The sequence below is a fragment of the Dicentrarchus labrax genome, unplaced genomic scaffold (genome assembly GCF_905237075.1).
Source record: "Dicentrarchus labrax unplaced genomic scaffold, dlabrax2021, whole genome shotgun sequence".
Classification (NCBI taxonomy): domain Eukaryota; kingdom Metazoa; phylum Chordata; class Actinopteri; family Moronidae; genus Dicentrarchus; species Dicentrarchus labrax.
Genome location: NW_026136899.1, coordinates 36,368 through 60,664, shown reverse-complemented (window position 1 = coordinate 60,664; position 24,297 = coordinate 36,368). Strand labels below are relative to the sequence as shown.

The 24,297-nt window shown below is 37.7% G+C and overlaps 2 protein-coding genes across 11 annotated transcripts; one reads left to right on the top strand and one right to left on the bottom strand.

Moving 5' to 3' along the window:
• Nucleotides 1-775: 775 nt before the first annotated feature.
• Nucleotides 776-23,824, bottom strand: LOC127360621 (lymphocyte activation gene 3 protein-like). Of its 7 annotated transcripts, XM_051395072.1 has the most exons (8): nucleotides 23,568-23,811; nucleotides 22,902-23,247; nucleotides 21,629-21,970; nucleotides 21,488-21,517; nucleotides 21,362-21,382; nucleotides 20,023-20,130; nucleotides 2,314-2,391; nucleotides 776-1,933 (listed from the first exon to the last, which is right to left on the bottom strand). In XM_051395072.1, exons 2-8 carry the CDS (start codon nucleotides 23,125-23,127, stop codon nucleotides 1,755-1,757), a joined length of 984 nt encoding a protein of 327 aa, XP_051251032.1. In that variant the 5' UTR covers nucleotides 23,128-23,247; nucleotides 23,568-23,811; the 3' UTR covers nucleotides 776-1,754. The 7 variants fall into 7 exon arrangements, with proteins under 7 accessions (XP_051251032.1, XP_051251034.1, XP_051251033.1 ...); XM_051395074.1 differs by lacking the exon at nucleotides 21,362-21,382; XM_051395073.1 differs by lacking the exons at nucleotides 20,023-20,130; nucleotides 21,362-21,382; nucleotides 21,488-21,517; nucleotides 21,629-21,970 and adding exons at nucleotides 2,911-3,021; nucleotides 4,975-5,022; nucleotides 5,120-5,461 and having other exon boundaries at nucleotides 2,314-2,388; nucleotides 23,568-23,802.
• On the top strand, nucleotides 10,405-14,712 carry LOC127360622 (PX domain-containing protein kinase-like protein). Of its 4 annotated transcripts, none has more exons than XM_051395079.1 (6): nucleotides 10,405-10,494; nucleotides 11,275-11,553; nucleotides 11,940-12,197; nucleotides 12,753-12,844; nucleotides 12,878-13,019; nucleotides 13,639-14,712. In XM_051395079.1, exons 1-6 carry the CDS (start codon nucleotides 10,461-10,463, stop codon nucleotides 13,674-13,676), a joined length of 843 nt encoding a protein of 280 aa, XP_051251039.1. In that variant the 5' UTR covers nucleotides 10,405-10,460; the 3' UTR covers nucleotides 13,677-14,712. The 4 variants fall into 4 exon arrangements, with proteins under 4 accessions (XP_051251039.1, XP_051251038.1, XP_051251040.1 ...); XM_051395078.1 differs by having other exon boundaries at nucleotides 12,875-13,019; XM_051395080.1 differs by having other exon boundaries at nucleotides 12,753-12,874; nucleotides 12,917-13,019.
• Nucleotides 23,825-24,297: the final 473 nt, after the last annotated feature.

The window sequence follows — 24,297 nt, the reverse complement described above, 5'->3', positions numbered from 1 at the left end:
AAATACATAAAGATATAAAATAAAAGCAAATTTGGTTGAGCCACATGTGACAGTTAAAGCTGAGTGTGTCCAATTCTGTTTGCAGCTCTCAGATTGTCTTAATTTTTACTTTTATTTCTCCTGAACTTATTTTCTGTGTCAGTTTTCTCTTACAGTGCAACCATATCAGCACATTGAGCACATCCACACACCGCCTGCAGCCAATAACACTGTTTAATATTGGTTCAATGCATTTAGCTTTAAACCTTCATTATCTGTGTGCTCTCCTTTGTGTTGTCTGGGTTTTGAGCCGCTTCGTCGAGCTTTATTGACTTAGAAAAATGATGTTCTGTGTTAAAAAGACTCTCAGTAATGGGACAAAATAAATAAGCCAATCAAATCCATAGTTTATTCAACTACATAAGATACATTTCTGACATTTTCCATAAACAATCTTTACTAAAAAGTTATTTTATTATTATTGTTGTAGACAAATGAAAAGGTTGGAGCTACAGTGGTACACTCTCACATACAGTAATACATTGAACTATTGCAGCTTCATGTTGTTCAGGTAGCATCATTCTGTTTGTGCATTGAGAAATGAACATTAATATCCTTTAAATATTCTACTATTAATTACTGAGAGTTATACACAATGAAGTTCTAACAAACTCAGACTGACTTTGATTTTTTTCTTTCATTTCAGTGTTGTAGAACATTAATTGGTTAGTTGCAATAAACTTAAAGATTCTGCACTTCCCCAAAATATCAGACCAAATAAGAACAAAATGTCAGGTACAAGTTAAACATCTTTTTATTAACAATTACAGTTTCAGCCTCCTAGTGTCCAATGTGAACAACAAGAACAATATACTTTATACAACATTAATTCTAGTAGTAGTACAATGTGATTCTTTCCCCGGTGCAGTATTACAAGATAACATAAAGCAAAACACAGAAAAAAGCAGCACAGTCATAAAAAATACATATATATGCATATATATATATATATAAAACCCAAATATAGAAATATATATATAGTCACCTTAAAATAATAACAGTCATTAAGTGCTTTTTATTTCCCCCTCTAGTCAATGAATCCTATACAGTAACAAGTCACTAGAGGGAGCTGGAAACTGACACTGAGAAGGTTCAATTAGACAGATAAGACTCATTCTAGTTAAAACAAGGTCCTGAGACATCAACTCTGTCCCTGCAGTGGTTTATACAATCAACACATCAGGAAGAACTTCTGAACAATTCCCTGCAGCTGCATTTCAATCAAGAATATTACACAATCAACATTCACATAGAAAGAAGTTCTGGATAAAATGGTGGAACTTGTCTGTATTTGCTCAAATGTTTCTTCAAACATTACACATAACTCTGCTCTGTAGTGACCCTCATTCAGCAAAAGTAAACAATTCTTTATTCATACAGATAAAAAACACAAAAAGTACTAATTCATTAGTTCACTCAACTAATAAGTACAGGCTCTAAAATGGACTCACAGTATAAAAGTACTCTGAAGGATTTCTACTGATTGTTTCAGTGCAAAGTCTCCCTCTCTCCTTTGTTTGGTCTTGATGTTGGGAAGATATCCAATGATGCAAATAATAATAATCAATAGTTCCTTTTAAATCCATTAAAACTAAAGGAGAAGAAAGTACAGATGTAATTATAAGTTACAAAGTTATTATAAAATAATTAAAAAACTCAATTTTTTTACTTTTTACAGACACGTGATACGTAATGTTTATCTAATGAGTTTGAGTCTAATGCTCTGCACTGTCCTCATTATTGTCCTCAGCATTTTCTTCAGCACTGTCCTCATTATTGTCTTCAGCATTGTCTTCAGCACTGTCCTCATTATTGTCTTCAGCATTGTCCTCCTGACTACCTTCCCTGTTCTGCCCGTTGTGTCCTGTAGTGTTTGGTCTTGAACAGTCCGTCGCTGTTAGACACAAAACCAGTTATTAGTCAGTGCCTTCCAAAATGTCCCATGAGCATTTTCTGTTCTTTGATCACTCTGATCAACACATGTTTAAGTTTAGACATTAAAACCAATTGGTTTGTGGAAAATATGATTAAATGGCAGCATTCAACACAGTCTCCTTTCAATCAGGCAACAGGATAGTGAGAAAGCTCAGACACACTGTACATGAGAGGCTTCTAACTGGTTCAGCAGAAAGGTCAGATAGATGAATGCATGTGAATGTTTGTGTGCTTACTCACTGAAACAGCAGGGGCAGATAGAACGTACACTGATACAGGAATCAGAGACAGGAAAGAATTATTTGAAAAACATGCTGATAGAAGAAATTCAGGACTTACTGGTATTTATGTTGAGCATAGGTATAGTGACCGCATCATTGTCCCTCTGTGCTGGAGGATATTCTCTCTCTTGTCCTGCTGAACACATATCAACAACACAAAACAAGTTATCAGTCAGTGAAAAGGGCGATTATTTTATCAGCCCAAGCAGAGTCAGTCAGCAGTGGAGTGATGACACTTGTTGTTATTGACAGTGAGGAACTACAAGTAAAGGAGCTTGTCCCAGATCAACCATCATAATCAGACAGCAGGATAGTGAGAAAGCTCAGACACACTGCACATGAGAGGCAGGGTGCAGACCCCCCAATAAATGATTTCTAAATAAATGATGGAGTTATAAACACATATTAGCTGATATTAGCTTTAGATACACTTCTGAAAACATGTTTCCATGTAAGGAGGACTGTAGATTGTTCCCCTCATCACTTCCATTGAAAGTACTTTAGGAAGAGATCTTTAATGTCCAGTATAACAGGAGGAACCATTACAGCAAGAAAAACCTGTTTCACTGTTCACTGTTGTTTGAAGACTGACTGAAAAACTGTAAACTGTCTTTTTAAATGGAGGAAATGGAGAGAGAGAAGATTATTAACTTACTGATCTTTCCGAGTTTCTTCAATACAGCCAATACAACAACAATGGCAATGACAGTAATGACACCCAGAGCAATGCCAATTATATCACCAGTGCTAAAACCAGTGCCACCACCTGAAAGAACAGAGGAAAGATGTTGAGATTTGTTCTTCACTGTTCCAAGATAACATCCATCAACAATATTTCCACAGCCACTTCTCCTGTTCATGGTCTCAATGTGTACTTGGAGTCCATCCCACCAAAACTGTCTGTTGGTTAGAATCTCTTTCATTGCCACTGTTGGTCAAGTTACTTTTAAAAAGTAATTAGTTACAATTACTAGTTACTTCTTCCAAAAAGTAACCAAATTACTTACTCAGTTACAAATTATAAAAGTAACTAGTTACTTCAGAAAGTAACTATTGCGTTACTTTCAAGTACATTTTTAAATGCTCAAATGTGACCCCACCTCCACCCCTCTTTAACGGAACTTAAAATACATGTTCAATTATTTATGATAAATCTGAATATTATAATGAAATGGACACTTAATACATTATTAACAGAAACAATGTACACAAATCTAAACTATTTTAATGTTGCTGTGGGACAAAGTGAGACTAGCCTCCAATCAAATGCCATGTATGTAGATATCATGTTTATATAGTGGATCCATACAAATAACACAATAGATGTTTTGGAACTTTTGATATTTATTGCCCCTCAACAGGCCACAACTGGGCAAAATTTAATTATGCTTGTTAAGCACTATACAACAAACTACTACTACTACAACAAAAATAAATAACAAATACTTCCATTTAAAGAAGACTGCTTTTGGATTATTTGGGCTCGCCATACCTGTCTCTCGTTGATTGAGAGACAAGCGCTTGTGTTGTTCGTTGTGTGTCTGACTATGGGTGCTTTCGAACACCCGCCCAACTCTACCTCTGATTGGCTTACCATGAAATTTTACTCAACCTCAGCCAATCGTCAGCATTTATGCGCTTGTCTCGTGCATCCGTTATTTATAACGCCGTTATCACTGTTCATTACACAACAGTAAACAAACTATTATCAGTATTATCCGTGAGAATATTCTCCAGAAATACGAGGATCCAGGGTTATTTAAAGGACCGGTTTGGAGGATTCAGTGCCATCTAATGGTGAAGTTACAGATTGCAAACAAGTGAATACAACTTCCAAGCCCGTAGGAGAAGCAATGGCTGTAAAACTCCCAAAAATGCAAAAAGCCCTATTTACAGCCAGTGTTTGGTTTGTCCGTTCTGAGCTACTGTAGCAACATGGTAGTTCAACATTGTTTTGAAACATACCTATGACTATTATATATTACACAGTGAATCTTTAATTGTCAATTTACAATGCATAGTTTCCTTTATACAACACCTAAAGAAAAATGTTAGTAACTTTTTTGTGTCATTATTAATGTCATTATTTAAAGTCCCAGTGCAATTATACAGGATTGTTGTACTTACTTGTTAAAAAAAGGTTACAGTTATTATTGCATGCCTAATAATGTTAGTAATATTTTGCTGTTACCCTGAGTATAGTCTTCATCCTTTTTGTTCATTTTGTATTGCACTAGCGTACATACATATAGCTGCAGTGTTCTAAGCAGATAGGATGATGATGTCGTAGATGACAGAACGTTCATAACAACCACGAGAGAAAAAAAAATATTTTTGCATCTCTAGGACATGCTGGGGAAATCTAGGCAAACAGCTCTGAGATCTGTTTGATTAAAGCCAGCAACATAATATAAGAACAATCAGCTCTTATAGAAATATACTGAACTAATTCATTGAAGTCATCAGATATTTTTTGATTTGGTTTGCGTTTATAAAAAAGACAAACATTTATTTGAGCAAACATTCAAACCTGTAGTAACCGAGTTCTGAACACAGCATTGATAGATCATCACATTTAAAGTTGATATAACAAACTTGTTGCTTTCAGCATTTACACATCCATAAAATATTTAAATATTTGAACAAATTCAGATCAACAGGACGAGCAGACGACAGTTAATGGGGATACAAATAAATAAAAACTCAGTTATTTACTCACTGTTTTTATTGGTCTGGCTTCCTTTGTCATTTTTCTGCCCCACTGGCTCTGTAGGACAATTGAGTTAAATTGCGTTTAAGAGCTAAAATACTTATAACAACTAACTTTTTTTAATATTAATGTGTAATATGTTAGCTGTACTCACCAACAGTGAGGTTAATGAAGCCTTTCCTGACCTGACTTTCCAGTTTGGGAACATTGCAGGAGTAACTTCCAGCATCCAGTTCAGTTACGTTGGTCAGTTTTAGTGAAATGTTTCCTCTGATCATTTCTTCATGGAAGAGAGATGTTCTACCTCTGAAGTTCTTGTCCTGATCATTTAGATATTCCTTCTCATGTCGCCAGATGTGCACAGATTGTCCATCACGTGTCCACTCCACTGTTAGAGTCCTCACATCGAATGGAGGCTTCAGGTGACATGGCAGGATGGCGTCATCACCAACTGTTGCATTAACTGGGTCATGTGAACCAATCACATTAGACTCTCCTGTAGAAACAAGCATCATATATACACTTCCTGTCACATCACTGAAGCTGAGGCCGTCTTATACACTGAGCAGCTGGTCTTAACTGCAGAGTTATTGTTAAAATATTGTATTAGTACACAGCATACAGGCCTATCAGGGGCACCGTATAGGGGGGGAAAGTTAGGACAATTCCAAGGGCCCATGACTGACAGGGGCCTACAAAAATAGGTAAAATCTAATATAAAATGATTAAACCATCATCATTCAGTATATATATTTCGAATATATAATAAAATGAATGATCTCTTTGTTTTTACTTGTTTTTGGCAGTAAAAGTTAAAATAAGAAAGAAGAAGAAATAAGATAGCCAGCTACAGACTAGTGTCAGTCTACATTTAATCACCATTTAATCAGTTCAGGGAAACGTTTAGCAACATATTCATATTAAATCATTGTCCCTGCCCCTTTTAGCAGACTTAACAACAGATGAGTCAGCAGCACCCCAGTCCCCCCATCACTGTACCCCTCCCTGTCTCAGTGAAGAAGCTGATCAATGTTGTGTTCAATGATCATTATGAAATAAAAAAAACAAAAAAACAACAACCTACTGTCTGTACTGGATGCTGGACAATAATAATTAATAATAATAATTAATAATTAATTTTGTTGAGAGAATTTTCCATTTTGAAATTTTACAATAAAAATACATTGAGACTGTAAAAGATGGCCTTTAGCACATTTATTATGGTTGCTTTTAATCTTGCATCAAATAGTGAACTGCATACTGTATGCAGATTTGCATGCATGTACAAATCACCAGCAGTAAATATTGTGCTAGTACTAGTATTGAACTACAGGAAGCAAGACAGTTGCAAGCCTTTTTTGATGGGACAGTTAGGTCCGAGAGATGAGGTAACAACAGCTGCGCAGAGGGCACCCAAATTAGATTTTTTTGTCATGGGGCCCAAAATTCCTGGCAGCGCTCCTGAGGCCTGTAAAATACTGTAGCCAAGTCTCCAACCGAACATGACACAAATATGAACAGAATTTCTATGAAATCAGAAAAGGAACGTGCAAATGACAAATGACTCAGTGACATATTTTAGGAATATTTCATGTTATATCAAAACTGTACAATGAACCCAAACAGTGAACTCAGTTACTGCAAGAAGTTTGTGTACAATGAGAAGGGATGAATTTTGAGCAGATTATTTCCTCTTTATGGAACATTTTATACAAATCTGTATCATGTATTTTTGATTACAATCATAAAGACTTAAAAGATACAATAGATACAAAGAATATCACTTCCTCTAAATGCATCAGCAGACACATCAGAAGTTAAAGCAGTTCAACCAGTTACTCATGGAAAGGTTGTTTTGTATCCTCTGAACAGGAGATACAGGATCTGTGTGCACACTGCGTCATATCTGAATTTAAAGGGAAGAGGATATATTTCTATTTGTTGCTGCTCTCAGAGTTCTTTCTTTACCTGATCTGAGATCTGAGTGTCTCCAGTGTAAAGTGAGGTTTTTTACAGTCTATTCTGGGTCACAGACTCAACAGATGAAGCACAGAGAAGCAGAGAACTGCATACGATTTCATTAATGTCTCAGTATTTGGACAAACTCTTTATCGATGTGTTTTTACACATTGCGGAAAGTTACACTGAATTATTATTATATATTACGTTTTTAAATAAGGAAAACATTGACTGAGTGTACATAGTCCACTGAGTTCTGGCTGTGGTGCCTTTAAAATAAAAGTTGTGGATTTCCTCATTAAACTATATGTGAAAGCATTTTGCATTCAACCAGCTGGACTGCAGGATTATTTATTATTATTATTCCCTAAAAAATAACCGTATATTGTCTATATGTCATTCTATATAGGACTGATAACAATATATATCACATTTTCAGTGAATAAATAGTTTATTTAACATGAGCACATAGAAATCTTATTACATTTTAAATATATATTGAAAAAATTAAAGGTACATTGTAATATTTAATACTTTTTTCTTTTATATAAAACTTTTGTGTTTGTGTGAGAGAGAGATAGATTAATTTTTAGATTTTTTTCTTTTCTTTCATTTCATTGTGTTATTAGTATTTAATTATTGTATTGTATAAGAAATATTTATATTATAGACTTTTTGCTTTAGCAAAATGTTTGATGTTTAAAAGGTCATGCCAATAAAGGAAGTTACAGTCCTATTTTACAAGTACAGACAGATAAAACAAAGTCTCTACACAGGCTCACAGAAATATGAATATGTTGAGCAATATCAATCCGATTGGTCACATATCAGTTACTGTGTACAGTAACTGTCTATTAACTTTCTTTAACTGATGATCTATTCAGTGTGAACTAATCACAAGTTATCTGTGTCAGCTGATCGCCTGAAACAGTCATAACACTTTATGTACACTCACTTTAACTTATGTTCATTATTGAATGTATAAAGTCCATCAAATAAAGTCTGCTGAGTTCTGATAACACCATCTGATTATATTGTTTATGACTGAATGCGTTCAAAATGGTGACGTGCTGATACAATCTGTAAATGTTATTCAAAATGGAAATCACTGTGAAGCTAAAACAGATCAAACAGAACAGCGTTTGATTCTCAGCATTACTTTTTCTGCATTAACAAGCTGGTTTTAGAAAAACATTTTACTGTAACAGTCTGAGATTGTTTAACCACATCACAAAGCAGGAAGAGCTGAATCCAGCACTGTCTGTTACCTGTTCACTAAAGCAGGACAATCTCACCTGTAACCCCCACCGCAGGGAGAGAAGACAGCAAAACCACAATAAAGAACTCCATCATGATCTCTGGATGAAGAACAGACACAGTGGATCTCAGCGAGCTCATGTCACACTGTGTGAAAGATTAAGATGAAAGAAATATACGCTCCAGCTGAACTCTCTCCGATCACGAATGAACTTTAGTTTCACTTTCTCCGTGCTGTGAGGCAATAACTGCCAGCAGATGACTCACTTGTATTCAAACACATTTAAGGGCTCCGGGTTTTTCTGCACGCATTCAGTTTGACTGTTTATCTGAAGACACAAAATTAAAACTGTGATGACTGTAGCTTTTTAAATATTGGAACAAATGTGGGCCAGTGTGGCAGGGAAGCTGATAATGAATGGGAAAATAACCACATGATACAAATATACATCATCTTTATTTCATTGTTATAAATAGTAACCATAAAAATAATAAAACAGGAGGTTTATACATAAAGTGCACTAACCTCAGCACAATTGCAAAAAAGCTTTTACATCAGGGCCTGCTGCAGCTCAGGATGAACATAACATACAAAGCATTAACATTAATAGAAAATGTACAGTTTTGCTGCCTCTGAACCTGTGGGTTGGGACCCCAAAGAGATTCATTAGTTAATTTCCAGGGGGTCGCCGTATAGTTGTAGACAATAAAATAAGATATTGTGACATCCAGCAACACTGAACACAGGGGACCAGAACTTAAAAACACTGTATAGGCTATAGACTCTGTTTTTATACCTGTTAACAGGGCCAGTTTCCTCATGAGCATTTATTTCTATCTTTTATTGAGCTCTTAGGTCTAAAGCAGACATGTTGACTGTTGTTATTTCAATAAATAAAAAGCATGTATTAAAGCCAACATTTAACCAGTTGCTCTTAAAGCAATTATCTTCTGTGTTCCTGAGTTTTGTTGCTTTCATGTGTTACATTACAGCAATGCCTGAAGAGTCTCTGGAAGAAACCCTGATCTGGTTATTCTGTTGGTCACGACCTTAAAAGGCTGAGAACCTGAAGCAAATTGGGGTTGAAACTGTCTAATACAGTCCGATATATTATAATATAATATAGATTTTATGTTCAGTTTTTGTTCACACTGTGAAAGAGCTGTTCAGTCAATTCTATGTTTCAGTATTGAGGTCACTGAAAGGAGTCATGGTTGCAGGTCTTCCATCATACCAGCAGATGGTGGTCAAGTGGCTGGTCAAAGACGAGTCCCATCGTCATGGTTACTGTGCAGATATATAGAGTTAAGTTGTAACTCACCTCTGTAGTGCACTCCCCTTTTATTGAAGAAACTCATTAATCACCATTTAATTAGCAACAATTTACTTTAATTTAGGCCAATTTTGAACTTACAAGCTGATTTTTATTTCCCACTCAGAAAAATCTAATGAAGAAGTGAAAAGATGTGGTTGGGGCTGTCACCTCATTGTTTTCCAGTCAGACAAGAGTGACAATATTGGCTGATTCTGCTGCCCAAGTTATATTTAATGATAATGATTGTGGACATTTGATTCCAACTAAAGAACCTGGTTTAAGGAACAAGGGGCAAGTGGCTTGGTTGATGAAAAATGACTGACTTAACAGGGGCAGAGCAGAAGACGTCAGGCAGGCAGCCTGTGGGTGAGAATGATGGTTAGTATTATTGTGCAGATGTTGTACTATTGTATTATTGTGCATATGTTGTACCCAAAAAATCGTCTCCAGTCTGGCTTTGTTTGAGTCTATCAATGTTTTTATATGGTTTCTTTACATCCTGTTTCACTGAAATGTGACTCGGATAGCTTTTCTTGTCTTTTATTGTGTGGTTTTACATAAAAGAATGAACTACATCAAGGTTGAGTTTGATTCTTCGAACTCAAGTTTCTGAAGCAGATGAGACAGATGAGAAGTGGGATTGATTACTGGATACATCCAGTAAAACATCATCAGCAAACAGTGAAACACATCCAATGGAGACATTCAGCACTTACTGACAGCATGAAATCATAACTTTAAATAAATGCTGACATCTGCTTAAAAGTTCATTGACCCTGTTGAATACCTGTTTTGGTCACAAAGCTTCAGTCATTTTAAAGACACGTTGCACCTGTATAAATTAACCTGTATTGTGATCACCACTAAGACCCAGCAGTGCTTGCGCCAGTGTGTTGACTTCCTGTGTTTGGTCAGGATGTGGTTCTCTATACACACATAGAGGAAGACTCACAGCATCGACACATGATGGAGATCACATCGCTCTGCCTAATGCTCTGTAAGTAACTTTTAAAAATGTATCTACCTCCTGCTCTCTCTCTCTCCGCTCATCTGACAACCACTCGACCACTGAACTTTTATTTAATTTGTTATTTTCTTAAAATCAGAGCTTGCCCATAAGTCAACCCACTTTGTGTCCCGCTGGCCTAGGTATTGTGAACATTGTGTTGCAGTATTTGAAGATGCTAAATGCATATTACATCAAATATCCCTCAGTTTAAACTGCAAAACTGCCTGTTTGGACTGATTGCAGTCATAGTGAGGGGAACATCGATATGTTATCTGAAGTCATTTTGACTCTATCATCAATTTGTTTTTTAATCTCTGGTTTACTTTATATCTACTTTAAAGACAATGTCTATCTCTTTAGCTACAATATATTCTATTTTCTTCACAAGCTAATCTCTAACTTTGTCTACCTGCTGTTTTATGCAGGACAAGTATTGTACAGTGGGTTTACTGTGGCTGCCTGTTGAGGCTAGGAACAAGATTTGCTAAACAATACAACGATGTTATAGCTTCATTAATGTGCTGTGAAACCAAAACAATGACCTAAAGAGGTTAAGGAGTGCTGTAAAGCTGCAGAGTCCGTGCTAATTATTCTACTAATTGTTCTTCACTTTGAGCAACTGCTTTCACAACACACAGTCATTTAGTTGAATATTAAAACAAAAGAAAATCTTGAATGAATGCTGCTTTAAATGTTACCACCTTAACAACATTTAAACCCAGCAGTGCCAGCACAGAAATAATTGAAATGCATTCAAAATGATTGCAGGTTTCACCCCCCTTGGAGCCACACTGACCATCACTCCCAACAGATCTCAGTTCTTTCAGTATGACAAAATCTCTGTGAGGTGTCCGGTGCAGGAAAACTCCAGCGGTTGGACAGTGCAAAGAACTACCTCACTGAAGTCGTTTGTGGCATGCACAGTCTGGGGGAAACCAGGTGAGTCCTCCTGTACCATTGATGATGCCTTGCCATCTGACACCGGAGTGTACTGGTGTGAGTCTGAGCAGAGGGAGTACAGCAACAGCATCAACATCACAGTGACAGGTAATACCAATGTGCATGGAGCTTGTTTCTGTTTATTTTCTGCCTATGTTCTGTTGTGTTTCGAATCTTCTGGATTGTTAAATGATCATCAACATGTTTTTGAGCTGTTCAACGTGCCCCCTATTGTATTAAATCCAAATGAACCTTGCAAGGCATTTGCTGACATAGAGTCAGCCCTTTGAGACTAATTTACATCATGACATATCATGACAGGAGGGTGGCCCACCTCCCCCAGCCTTTGAGAGAGTCCGTCCTTTTCAGGTCTCTGATGCATTTTATAAATTTGCTGAGAGGGAGGGAGCTAGCAGAACTGAAGGGGGTAGTTAGACTTATTGTAGTTAAAGAAACGTTAAACTCTAGTAGTCAGGTGTTGTTCTATATTTCAGATGGTGTTGTGATCCTGGAGAGCCCTTCACTTCCTGTGGCAGAGGGAGACAAAGTGACACTTCGCTGTTCCTACAAGGAAGAAGACCAAGATAAGTCTACTTCAGATTTCTCTGCTGCGTTCTACAGAGCTAATGTTTTCATCGGTACTGAGAGAGGAGAGATTATCCTTCAATCGGTGTCCAAGTCTGACGAAGGTTTCTACGAGTGTGAACACCCCAGAAAAGGAAAGTCAAAGCGGAGCTGGCTGGCTGTGAGAGGTGACACAATGTTCTGCTTCTAATATTCAGTGCATGTGTGATGGGACATCTGCTCTAGTTTTTAGCATTGCTTTATGTTTGTTAAGATTTACAAGATTGCTTTTTTTCCCTTGTTGCCCTGGCACAAAAGGGAACATACACAACAATAAAAAACCATCAGATATTGGCATTGTTCAAAAGCCAAACTGATATTTTAGATATTTTTTGTATATCCCATCCTTATCTACACATATGGCATTTGTTCCAAGGCTGGTTGTATAGTTATTTAACTACAACTGTCAATGCCTGGGACTACACATGGGAATTAGCTTTAAGCTATTTCTGGTGCAATTAATGCATCATGCATTGTTCCTTCTATGAACAATGAATTATAGCAGTCTCATTCTCAAACATGATTGGTCAATACAACTCAACGAACATAAACCACAGCCGCTTCCCTTACCAAAATCTTGTCCCTTGCCTCTAGATTCTGGACTCACATGCAGATATTTGGATGAGAACAGAACTGATTATGTTTCATGTTTGAAACTCTGATGATTGTTTTCTTTCTCACAGCTCAGCCTACAGGTTTTGCTCCTCCTCCGCCTCCTCCTCCTTCTTGTCCTCCTCCTTCTTGTCCTCCTCCTCCTCCTCCTCCTCCTCCTCCTTCTTGTCCTCCTCCTCCTCCTCCTCCTCCTCCTCCTTCTTGTCCTCCTCCTCCTCCTCCTCCTCCTCCTCCTGCTGTCATGTCTCTGCCCAACCTGGTGTGTCCCATCCTGCTGTTCATCCTCTACAATGCCATACTCATCTTCTGTGTATACACGTACAGAAGGTGGGCTCGAGGTAAGAACACTTCTCAAAACCCTAATAATAACAGAAAGTATTGATCTGCCGGCCACCTCCACAAGGGGTCAGAGGTCAGGGCCAAGCTTACTGGATTTGTCCAGATACTCTGCAACCACTCTGACCAGAAGGGACCAGGTATTCTGAGCTGCAGTCAAGGGTAAAAACATTGTCAGGAATCTTTCAGTGGTTGGAAACATGAGAAGCAGGTGATCCAACTGACCTGTGAAAGTATCTTTATCTCTTTATTACTCGTCACTTTATTGTGAAGTCGGCACTTTAGTCTCTGTCAGGAAACTGTTGGAAGGATGATTCAGTTGTTCCAGTGATTTGATTGGTCAACAGTCTGCCTATTGTTTAAGTTTGCCCCCATCAGATTAGCTGTGCAGCATAGGTTTCCATGGTGACATACCTCAGTAAAAACTGGGCCAGTTTGAGATACCGGAAAACCCACATAGTTGAAACCACAAACAGGCTGCAGCCAGGTTGTGGCTGACGAGGTGAGGTTGTCACAGTAACAATAATAGAAAGCAGGAAGTGACAGCAAAGCTAAACGTTCTGTTCACACAGACTCACTGTGCCATAGTTAAAATACTTTCTTTGCTCTGTTCTCCTACAGCTCGAGCTAATGCTAAAAGGGGAGCTGCAGGAATCTGATCATGTCCTACTGGAATAACAAGGAGAAGAAGAAGAGAAGGAGGAGGAGCTACAATTTGTGACATTGAACAAGAAACATTAAAATCCATTCATCTACTCCTTCTACCTTCAAATTCTGTTCATTTGTAACGTTTTCCTGTTGGACACAAGATGTCTCCTACTTCACTGTAGATCCATTCTCAGTGTATGTGCAATGGTGGCTTCACTAGTCTAAGTTACAGACTGGACCAGGTTTGACTTCCAAACTATTTGTGATGTACGGTCATACATAATGCCCCTTAAAATCTGATTTTCAATGAGCACAGAGAAACTTTCCACTTTCACGAATGTGAAAACATCCTTCTAGTGTCAAACTCTGCACACATGCACACTTATCAATCTGTACAGTAAAGATCAAATATCCAAAAAGAAAAAGATTTTGAGTTGAGGAGGACCATTATGCACGCACTAAACCGTTTTAAAACAATCTGGTTCTTGCATCTGATGAATTTTATGTTTAAACAGACAAAAAAGTGGCAAATGTCAAATTGTCAATAAGCTTGATGCTATATATGTTATTTTTCTTATTCCCATGTAACAGTGTTTGTATTAGCTGACATTTTTTACATTTCAGAGGCTGATGCCTCAACCCATTAAGATGCATTATGATGACAATCAGTGGGCAACTCTTCACCCAGTGGTGCATAGGTAATGACCTATGCCTCAACAACACCAGGATGAAGGAGCTCATCTTTGACACTTGCAACAGGCTCACTACTCCTTATTTCCCCACATCCAAAGTTTTATTGATTCTATCCTGCTGTACTTCCTCTATAGAGCACAATAAATAATCAATCTGTTTTTCTGAGCTAATGAAAAGTTGACTTTTTAGACAGTGGTTCTCCACTTTTTTTTTGGGCAGCGTCCTCCTATCTGTTATCCAGGTCCCTTTACAACCCCAAATAAAATGTAGGCTAATTGTCTTCCCTTAAATTAATTTTGATTTTATTCTGTATATAATAATAATAAAGACTACTACTGCTACTATTATCACTAATACTATTCTGTGTTATGTCATTACAAAAGCATGTAATGGTTGCTGGAATGCCAGATAACAGATTTGATTTAACTGGACAGTTGGAATATCATTATTATTTGCTTCCCAGGCAATTGAAACAGTTTGTAATTTGACTTTTAACTTTTGAGTAACACAAAGACTATAGCCAATAAGAAAAGGATTAAGATTTTAAAAAAAAAAACAGGAGGATTTAACTTTCAACTTAACTTTCAAAGGAAAGAACAATAAACTGCTTTGAAAGGTAATCAGAGCACTGTGCTTAAATCAATCATTCATTTATCAATGACCACACAGGTAGGTAGGCTCAATGCAACAGTGTCAAGTAACATCAAACATAGACAGATATATATATAGACAGACACAATGAGGCATAACAGACAACATTCATGATTACAACAGGACAATATTTACAGGATTTTAGGTTTTAAGTGCAGGCTCATTTGTCAGGATCAGTGAGAGATCTTATTGCAGTGGTGGAAAAAACGGCATTATTTGGTTGGCAGGGACCTTTAGTGCCTCCTGGAGGGCAGGGTAAAAGGGGTCAGAGATGATCTGTTCAGCTCTTTTTACTGTGTGTTAGTGGTTCAACAGATGGGTGGTGGGTGCCAATAGTCTTAGATGATTTACCGCAGTTTTTGTATGTGGCTGTCCGCGCGAACGTACCAAACTGTTCTGAATGAGGTGAGTATGTTTTTCTGTTTTGACATTCCATTTGAGTGTGATGCTGATATATAATAATTTGAATGTGTCTGTGATGGTTATGGGTTCACCTGTGAAAATAATGGTGGTTTTGGGGAGGAGGCTGTGCCTGATATCTATAATGACTTCATGTGTTTTGGATGTGTTGAGCAGAAGGTTGTTCGCCAGGCACCAAGGGGCTACTTGTTCACCATATTGGTCTTTGCTGTCGTAGGTTATGAGTCTGAATGTAGTTGTGTCGGCTGCATATTTTGAATGTTAACTGAGCTGTAGTTTGATGTAAAGGGACAAGAGCCAGAGTGAGAGGGTGCAAACTTAGGAAAACCTGCCCAGCGAATCACCGGTTCACCTATTCCCACCATGAAGGCTGTCCAGAGCAAGCAGTGTCTGCGGAGGACATACAGCATTGTAAGGGACACCTCCCACCCAGGTCACAGACTGTCTGACCTCCTCCCTTACTGATCTGTGCACTTGTTAGTTGCTAGTATTATTTTAGTGGCTTGTACAGTAAGCCTCAAGGGTCTGTTTAATTTCTTTGGCTAGAGTAACCTGTTAGAACCGTTAAATTGTTAAACACACTACCTAATAATTACTGCCTGATGAGATATCATAAATCCAGTGTCCACAGTTTATACTTAACTCCTATGGTTATTTTTTTATTGCATTTAGCAAGGGCAAGCATACAGCATAAATTGATTATTCACATCTACTGATAAAGATTAACTATGTTCCTGATATTAAGTAAATTGATTAAAATGTCAAACCCCTGATCAAAGGTTTGTAGCTGAGTGGTTGAATGTCCAGATTGTAGAGAGAGAGGGAAGAGGTGTACCGGCCGATACAGTCCTTCCTTGCCTGCTGTACTGTTGGTTGCTGTTGAAACTCCCGTCTTTGTCCAAAGTCCGCAAAGTCTCTGACCAGTGCAGTCTCTGATGTCAGGGTGAACAAAAGAGTGATCCTTGGTCATCAATTGGAAACCTGAAGCCGGGTGGAGATGGTCAAATGTCAACCAATTTAATACTTGCATTAATATCCGCACTATATAAATACTGCTAATACTGTTCAAACTGTACATATCTTAACTTAATTAACCCACAGTATATAATTACACTTTTTCATACTCTTTGCAATTGTGACTGTTGCTGGTGCCACACAAGCTGTGTATATCTTAGTGTATTCACTTCACTCCGTTCATTCTGTCAATGCTGTACATATCTTGCTAGCATATTCACACACACACATATATATATATATATATATATATATATATATATAGTTATATATATATATTTTTGCCCTGTATATATGTAAATTACTGCTTTTTGCACTTCTGGTTAGATCCTCAACTGCATTTCACTGTCTCAGTACTTATACTTTGTGCAATGACAATAAAGTTGAATCTAATCTAAAATGATCATTAAGCTGCATCTCAAAATCTATTCTGTTTTGTAACCTCTGTGAAGTTTTTTGTATTATATTCTACTATCAATGACTGCAAGTTATACACCATTATAGTATAAATATGACTCATACCGACTTTGATTTTCTTCTTTCATTTCAGTGTCGTAGAACATTAATTGGTCAGCTGCAATAAACTTAAAGATTCTGCACTTCCCCAAAATATCAGACCAAATAAGAACAAAATGTCAGGTACAAGTTAAAAACATTTTTATTAACAAACAACAATCACAGTTTCAGCCTCCTAGTGTCCAGATGATTCACAGTTTACAGAACTGACAGCTGTTATAAGTGATTTTGGTCAAAAGGTTGAATAAGAACAATATACTGTATATAAAATGCAGTCTAGTAGTAGTACAATGTGTATTAAAATAGATGTTAGTTCTTCACAGGGCAGTAAAAACAAGATAACATAAGCAAAAACACAAAATTAAGTAAAAAAGCTTTTTATTTCTCTCTCTGGTAAATCAATCCTATACAGTAACAAGTCACTAGAGGGAGCTGGAAACTGACAATGAGAAGGTTCAATTAGACAGATAAGACTCATTCTAGTTAAAACCAGGTCCTGAGACACCAACTCTGTCCCTGCAGTGGTTTATACAATCAACACATCAGGAAGAACTTCTGAACAATTCCCTGCAGCTGCATTTTAATCAAGAATATTACACAATCAACATTCACATGGAAAGAAGTTCTGGATGAAATGGTTGAACTTGTCTGTATTTGCTCAAGTGTTTCTTCAAACATTACACATAACTCTGCTCTGTGTGACCCTCATTCAGCAAAAGTACATAATTCTTTATTCGTACAGATAAAAAACACTAAAAGTACTAATTCTGGTACTGAAAATGGACTCACAGTATAAAAGTAAAGATATAGTAAAGAGAGTAAAACGATTTCCCTCTCTCCTCTGTTTTGTCTTGATGTTGGGAAGATATCCAATGACGCAAATAATAATAATAATCAATAGTTCCCTTCAAATGCATTAAAGCTGGAGGAGTAGAAAATACAGATATTTGTGTAAAAATAAAAAAAAATAAAAACTCAATTAAAGTATAAAATGTAATGTCTATCCTGTAATATCTTACACATACTGACAGTTATCACAGGTCAGTTGCTTGTTGTCTGTGTGCACTCAAATACTGAACTTCAGTGCAATTTTACTTTTATTTTTATACAACTTCTCATCTTCTACATCTCATACAGCTTTTAATACCTTCCTGTGCAATGAAAACCGCATATCTCCAGCTGTGTTGATGTTGAATGTTTGTGATGAACTGGAAGAGGAAGTGTTCCTCGATGAGAATAATTAAAAAATAAATTAAATTAAAAATAATTAAAAAACCCTCTTGGATTATCTGTAAAATGTGTCGTCACAACGCTGAAACCAGGCTGGTGTTTGGTCGTTTTACATATACGTGGTTCTCACGGGACAGAGACAGTGTATAAAGAGTTACAATGCAACAGACACATTAATGCAGCAGTAATATTAATGCCAAACATCAGATATAACAGTAAAACACTGACAGGGACCATTTTACTGCACAATGAGACGTTGGTCTCTACATCTGATACTTTAAGTAGATTTTGCTGAAATAATTACAGCTTAGAAAAGCCTTTCTTTCATTCAGTATCTGAGTCAAAGAATCAAGAGTCATCATCAAATGCTAGTTGACATTTCTTAAGTTGAGCATACCTATATTCTCACCATTACCCTCATCACTGTCCTCATCATTGTTACCCTCAGCATTGTCCTCTGCATTGTCTTCAGCATTGTCCTCTGCATTGTCCTCTGCATTGTCCTCTGCATTGTCCTCCTGACTACCTTCCCTGTTCTGCCCGTTGTGTCCTGTCGTGTTTGGTCTTGCACAGTCCGTCGCTGTTAGACACAAAACCAGTTATTAGTCAGTGCCTTCCAAAATGTCCCATGAGCATTTTCTGTTCTTTGATCACTCTGATCAACACATGTTTAAGTTTAGACATTAAAACCACTTCAGTCAGGACCACTTTCGTCAAAATATCTTATATTCCAAGCAGAATTTACATTTGGTGGTATGGCTCTGTTCTGGGACCTCCTTGTCCTTCCGCGTGCCTACGTGGAAAACCTTAAGGCAGGGAGAGCACACCTCCCTGCCCTTCCATGTGCCTACATGGAAAAGTTTAAGACAAGGAGAGCGGCAGCAGAGACCCCCAGGGTACAGAACAGAGCAGCATCAATGGCAATCAAAAATTACATTGATTAATTAGAAACAACATAAAAAGGAGGAGCTGGTGGTGGAGGTGGGTCCAAAGGGCTTGTAGAAGAAGGAGCAGAGATAGGCAGGCATGCTAAAGCAGCTTAAATAAGGCGCCATGTAGATGTTTGCCAATTGGATGCTTGAGGAAATCAGGTGAGCTGTCAGCTGACTGTGTATGGTATCCAATGGGAAGCTTAGAGGAATCAGCTGATGTATGTTTATGACTAGCTGTGATCGTATGATATAGCTGTAACTGAAAGCTAAGCCTGACTTCGTGCCCTGCCTGAACTAACGCTATGCTCAATTTGGTTAAAGCTCTGTGGAAGTCATGATTAAATGGCAGCATTCAACATAGTCTCCTGCAGCAGAGTAGCATCATCAGCAAAGAATAAAGCAGGAAAAGTGAGAATAGGATGTGAAAAGGGCGATTATTTTATCAGCCCAAGCAGAGTCAGTCAGCAGTGGAGTGATGACACTTGTTGTTATTGACAGTGAGGAACTACAAGTAAAGGAGCTTGTCCCAGATCAACCATCATAATCAGACAGCAGGATAGTGAGAAAGCTCAGACACACTGTACATGAGAGGCAGGGTGCAGACCCCCCAATAAATGATTTCTAAATACATGATGGAGTTATAAACACATATTAGCTGATATTAGCTTTAGATACACTTCTGAAAACATGTTTCCATGTAAGGAGGACTGTAGATTGTTCCCCTCATCACTTCCATTGAAAGTACTTTAGGAAGAGATCTTTAATGTCCAGTATAACAGGAGGAACCATTACAGCAAGAAAAACCTGTTTCACTGTTCACTGTTGTTTGAAGACTGACTGAAAAACTGTAAACTGTCTTTTTAAATGGAGAAAATGGAGAGAGAGAAGATTATTGACTTACTGCTCTTTATACAGTTCATCAATACAGCCAATGCAACAATGGCAGTGACAGTAATGACAGAAAAAACAATGCCAATTATAGCACCAGTGCTAAAATCAGTGCCACCACCTGAAAGAACAGAGGAAAGATGTTGAGATTTGTTCTTCACTGTTCCAAGATAACATCCATCAACAATATTTCCACAGCCACTTCTCCTGTTCATGGTCTCAATGTGTACTTGGAGTCCATCCCACCAAAACTGTCTGTTGGTTAGAATCTCTTTCATTGCACAACAGTAAACAAACAGTATTATCAGTGAGAATATTCTCCAGAAATACGAGGATCCAGGGTTATTTAAAGGACCGCTGTAGAGGATTCAGTGCCATCTAGTGGTGAAGTTACAGATAGCAAATAACTAAATACAACACAGCCTTCCAAGCCCGTAGGAGAAACTACAGATGTTGTAAAACTCCCAAAACAGCCCCACAGCCAGTGTTTGGTTTGTCCATTCTGGGCTACAGTAAAAAAATAAAATAAAAATAGAAAATCCAATTTTACATGATGAATTGCTGACAATGAATTCAGCAGCCTTACAGCCTGAGAGAAGAAGCTGCTGGATGGCAGCAGTGTGGACAGGCCATGGCTGTGATGGTCTTTCTTCTAGTATCCTTTTAGTATCTCGAGGTGGGGTGTAAATCACTGATGTGGGTACAAATGATCTTCTGGGTGGTTTTAATCACATTGCAGTGTCCTCCTGTATGGGTTTTATCCCAGCAAAACTATTTATAAATACAAAAAAGTGCAGAGTTGTGTAACTGTATCTCAATCTGTGTAATCTGATTTGCAAATGTGTAAAATAAAATCCAAATCTGTTCATATTTGCAAATGTATTGAGATTTGTAAATGTGTGGACGAATCTGTAAATGCAGACATACATATTAATGGCTGAAAAGTCTAAGTATTTGCTCTAATAGCTGGAAATACAGACAATTAATCGGTTACAACTCAGGCAGGACTCTCAATTGGCTCTTTGTACCTGTCACTTTTCTACAAATGCCAGTGGAGATTAGTGTGTGTGAGGAGACACGCCCACTTCTGTCTAACAATTAATTAAGTGTATTTTCTTTTACAAATCTGATTATGCACCCACGGATTGAGATACAGTTACACAACTTTCCACTTACATTCGTAAATAGTTTTGTTACCACGCTCTTGAATGAAGATACGCCTGACCTTCCTCTCACTCCTCTTCATCCCCCCTGCCTTCAAGATGAACAAATTCACCACCCCCAGCAGATGTGCTTTAACATTTTGAAGATTTAACAGTTACGAATGACACAAGTGTGTACACTGTACTCACCAGCATCCCCTGACTTTTTTTCTGTGTAAAAAATATTCAAATATGTGGTCAAATTCAGACCAACAGGAAGATTGTTAATTTGGTGACAGATAAATACAGATAAACAGAACTCAGATATTTACTCACTTTGTTTGGTTTCTGTCTGGTCCGCTGGCTCTGTAGAAAATTGAGTTGAATTGTGTTTAAGAATTGATATACTTTAATACATACAAAATAAATGTCTTATTTCATTTTAGTAATAGTAAGTATTAGGTTAGTTGAACTCACCAATAGTGAGGTTAATGAAGCCTCTCCTGACCTGACTTTGCAGACAGGGAACATTGCAGGTGTAACTTCCAGCATCCAGTTCAGTTACTTTGGTCAGCTTTAGTGAAATGTTTCCATTGGTCATTTCTTCATGGAAGAGAGATGTTCTATTTCTGAAGTTCTCATCCTGATCATTTAGATAGTCCTTCCCATGTCGACTGACGTGCACAACTGTTTTATTTCGTGTCCACTTCACTGTTAGAGTCCTCACGTCGAATGGAGGTTCCAGGTGACATGGCAGGATGACGTCATAACCGACTCTTACTGTAACTGGGTCATGTGAGCCAATCACTTTAGACTCTCCTGCAGAAACAAACATCATATTTACACTTCCTGTTGCAGCATCATTAAACACTGACTAGCTAGTCCTAACTGGGACCTAAATATTTCATTAGTACACAGTACACAGGCCTATAACAAACTGTAGCCAAGTTTCCATCTAAATATACCAGCACAGAAGCAAACAATGTCCCAATTCGATCACAAACATTTGTTACAGGGCAGATGAAGGCATTTTTTAATTTATCATTATTGACTATATTGATCCTTGGTCCTTTTTTAACAAGAGGTTTTTGCATTGGTCCTGTAGATTGCCTTTGCCAATTCACCATGATCAATTAATTTAAACTTTTCATTGTGCTAATTCTCCAATCGGGCCCTAGTAAAACATTGCAGAAGAAGAGAACACAATAAGATCATTATTAAAAATATAGGCCAGTGAAACCTTAACAGAAAAAGAATTCATGTATAATCCTCTCCATCTCAGCTATGGACTCATTTGTTGAACGAAGTTTAACGATGCTCCTCAGCTGGTTGAAACAGGAGCAAACCAAACAATTCACATGCTGGTCAAGATTCAAAGCCTGGCCCAAAGAAACACCTACATTATAGAAAGTAGGTTTAATGAATAAAGTGGATAAACCTTCAGGACAACACAATCTGGGGAGGATATAAGAACTTCTGTTTTGTCAGTATTAAGTTGTAGACAATTGTCTGACATCCCATCTTTTATAGAGTTGATGGTAAGTTTTGAAACATTTTGAGGTTTAAACAACATGTATTGATTTATCTCTACACACTATATTTATTTATTTGTATTATTTATTTGTTTATGTGGGGTAGGTTGCTGCTGTTTGAAGCGCTGAATAATTTTAAATCTGTTAAAATAATTCCTCCACATGCAAAAATTCCGCTCTTTTAACGTGCAGGAAATAGTGTGTGTCAGTGTACCTACCAACAGTGAGGTTAACATAACAACTCTTCTGCAGTTTGTCAGTGTGAATGGAACATCTGTATCTTCCAGCATCAGAGAGGGCTACAGTGGAGAGTTTCAGTGACAGGTTTCCTTTGGTCAGCCCCCTCACGAAAGAGAGAAGTTCGCCCTTCAAAGGGCTCCTTCTGCTCAGCAGGATTGTCTTTTCTGTCTCGATACAGGTGCACAATGTCATTATTGTGTCCATGACGCCACTCCACCATCATATTAGTCGCATCTTGAGGGGGATCAAGGTGGCACTGCAGAGTCACATCCTCACAATGTACTGCTGTTGCTGGCTTGGGAGAGCAAAATATCGCAGAGTCTGCTGATGAAACAAATATTACATTTAGACCAGATGAGCTTTCATTCAGTATTCTACAACAAAGAACATGCAAGGTTAGTCAATATTGATAATAATTGAATTCTGTTCATATTCTCATGCAGAGCACAGGTTCCTGATTTCAGTGTTGTGAATTCAACACAAACATTAACATTGTTTCCTTTTGAAGCTTTTGAGTTTTTCTTTCTATATGAATATACTTTATACTGGTGTAGTTTGGGTCCAGTGTCACTGGTGTGTGTACACATGATGTGATTTTTATTCAGCTTAGCTGCTTCTCATAGGCCTTTTAGGTCTTTAGTCACCATTCATTTCTTTTATTCTCCTCTTTTCTTGTCCCACTAAGGTACTGATGTCACATCTCCAGCTGTGAATGCTGTTTATTTTCTGTGTCTTAGTGTCTATCTATGAGTACCCAGTCTCTTATTTTACATCTCCTTGATCCTGGCTTTGACCGGAAGATGTTCTGGTCCACTATCTTACAGGCTGTCCCAGTGTGATCTCTCAAGGGGCTATGAGCGAAGATACTCTGGAGAAGAAGAAGAGAAGTCTTTACTGACCGACGCGCGCTTTTATGGGGTATCAGTTATTGACTGGAAACTGCATTTGAGTGGAGAGTCTGTCTGTCAGCAAGAAATACTCTTAACATAATTTATTGTCATGTCACAATAGCAATAAATACAAATCGTTGTCTCTTCTGTCGAGATGCGAAAGGTTTTAACCATCCTGTCTGCATGTTTCGAAATTTAAATAAACGTATAGATGTCAATAAAGTTATGCTGCTGTGCCTCGTGCATAAATGCGCACAGTGTCTCTCCTAATGGGGAAAAACACACTAATTCACCCTCAATCAATCTGCTATTATTCACAATGTGTTCCTAATTTGAATAACCAGCCCATCAGATCGATCTCAGTGCGATCTGCCCATCACTATAATACAGGAGGTTGTTCATGTGCAACAGGTAACAGGCTGCTGCTCTGGCACTGAGAACTGTCTATGTCTAACTATCAATATCAGTACAGTTCACATGTGTG

Coding starts and splice junctions, on each gene's coding strand:
- LOC127360622 (XM_051395077.1), top strand. CDS start 10,461: ATGATGGAGATCACATCGCTCTGCCTAATGCTCT. Junction 11,554..11,939: donor CATCAACATCACAGTGACAG/GTAATACCAATG, acceptor TCTATATTTCAG/ATGGTGTTGTGATCCTGGAG. Junction 13,020..13,638: donor GTACAGAAGGTGGGCTCGAG/GTAAGAACACTT, acceptor GTTCTCCTACAG/CTCGAGCTAATGCTAAAAGG.
- LOC127360621 (XM_051395072.1), bottom strand. CDS start 23,127: ATGGACACAATAATGACATTGTGCACCTGTATCGAGACAGAAAAGACA. Junction 20,131..21,361: donor AAAAAAGTCAGGGGATGCTG/GTGAGTACAGTG, acceptor CTGTTCTTTCAG/GTGGTGGCACTGATTTTAGC. Junction 1,934..2,313: donor TATGCTCAACATAAATACCA/GTAAGTCCTGAA, acceptor TGTGTCTAACAG/CGACGGACTGTTCAAGACCA.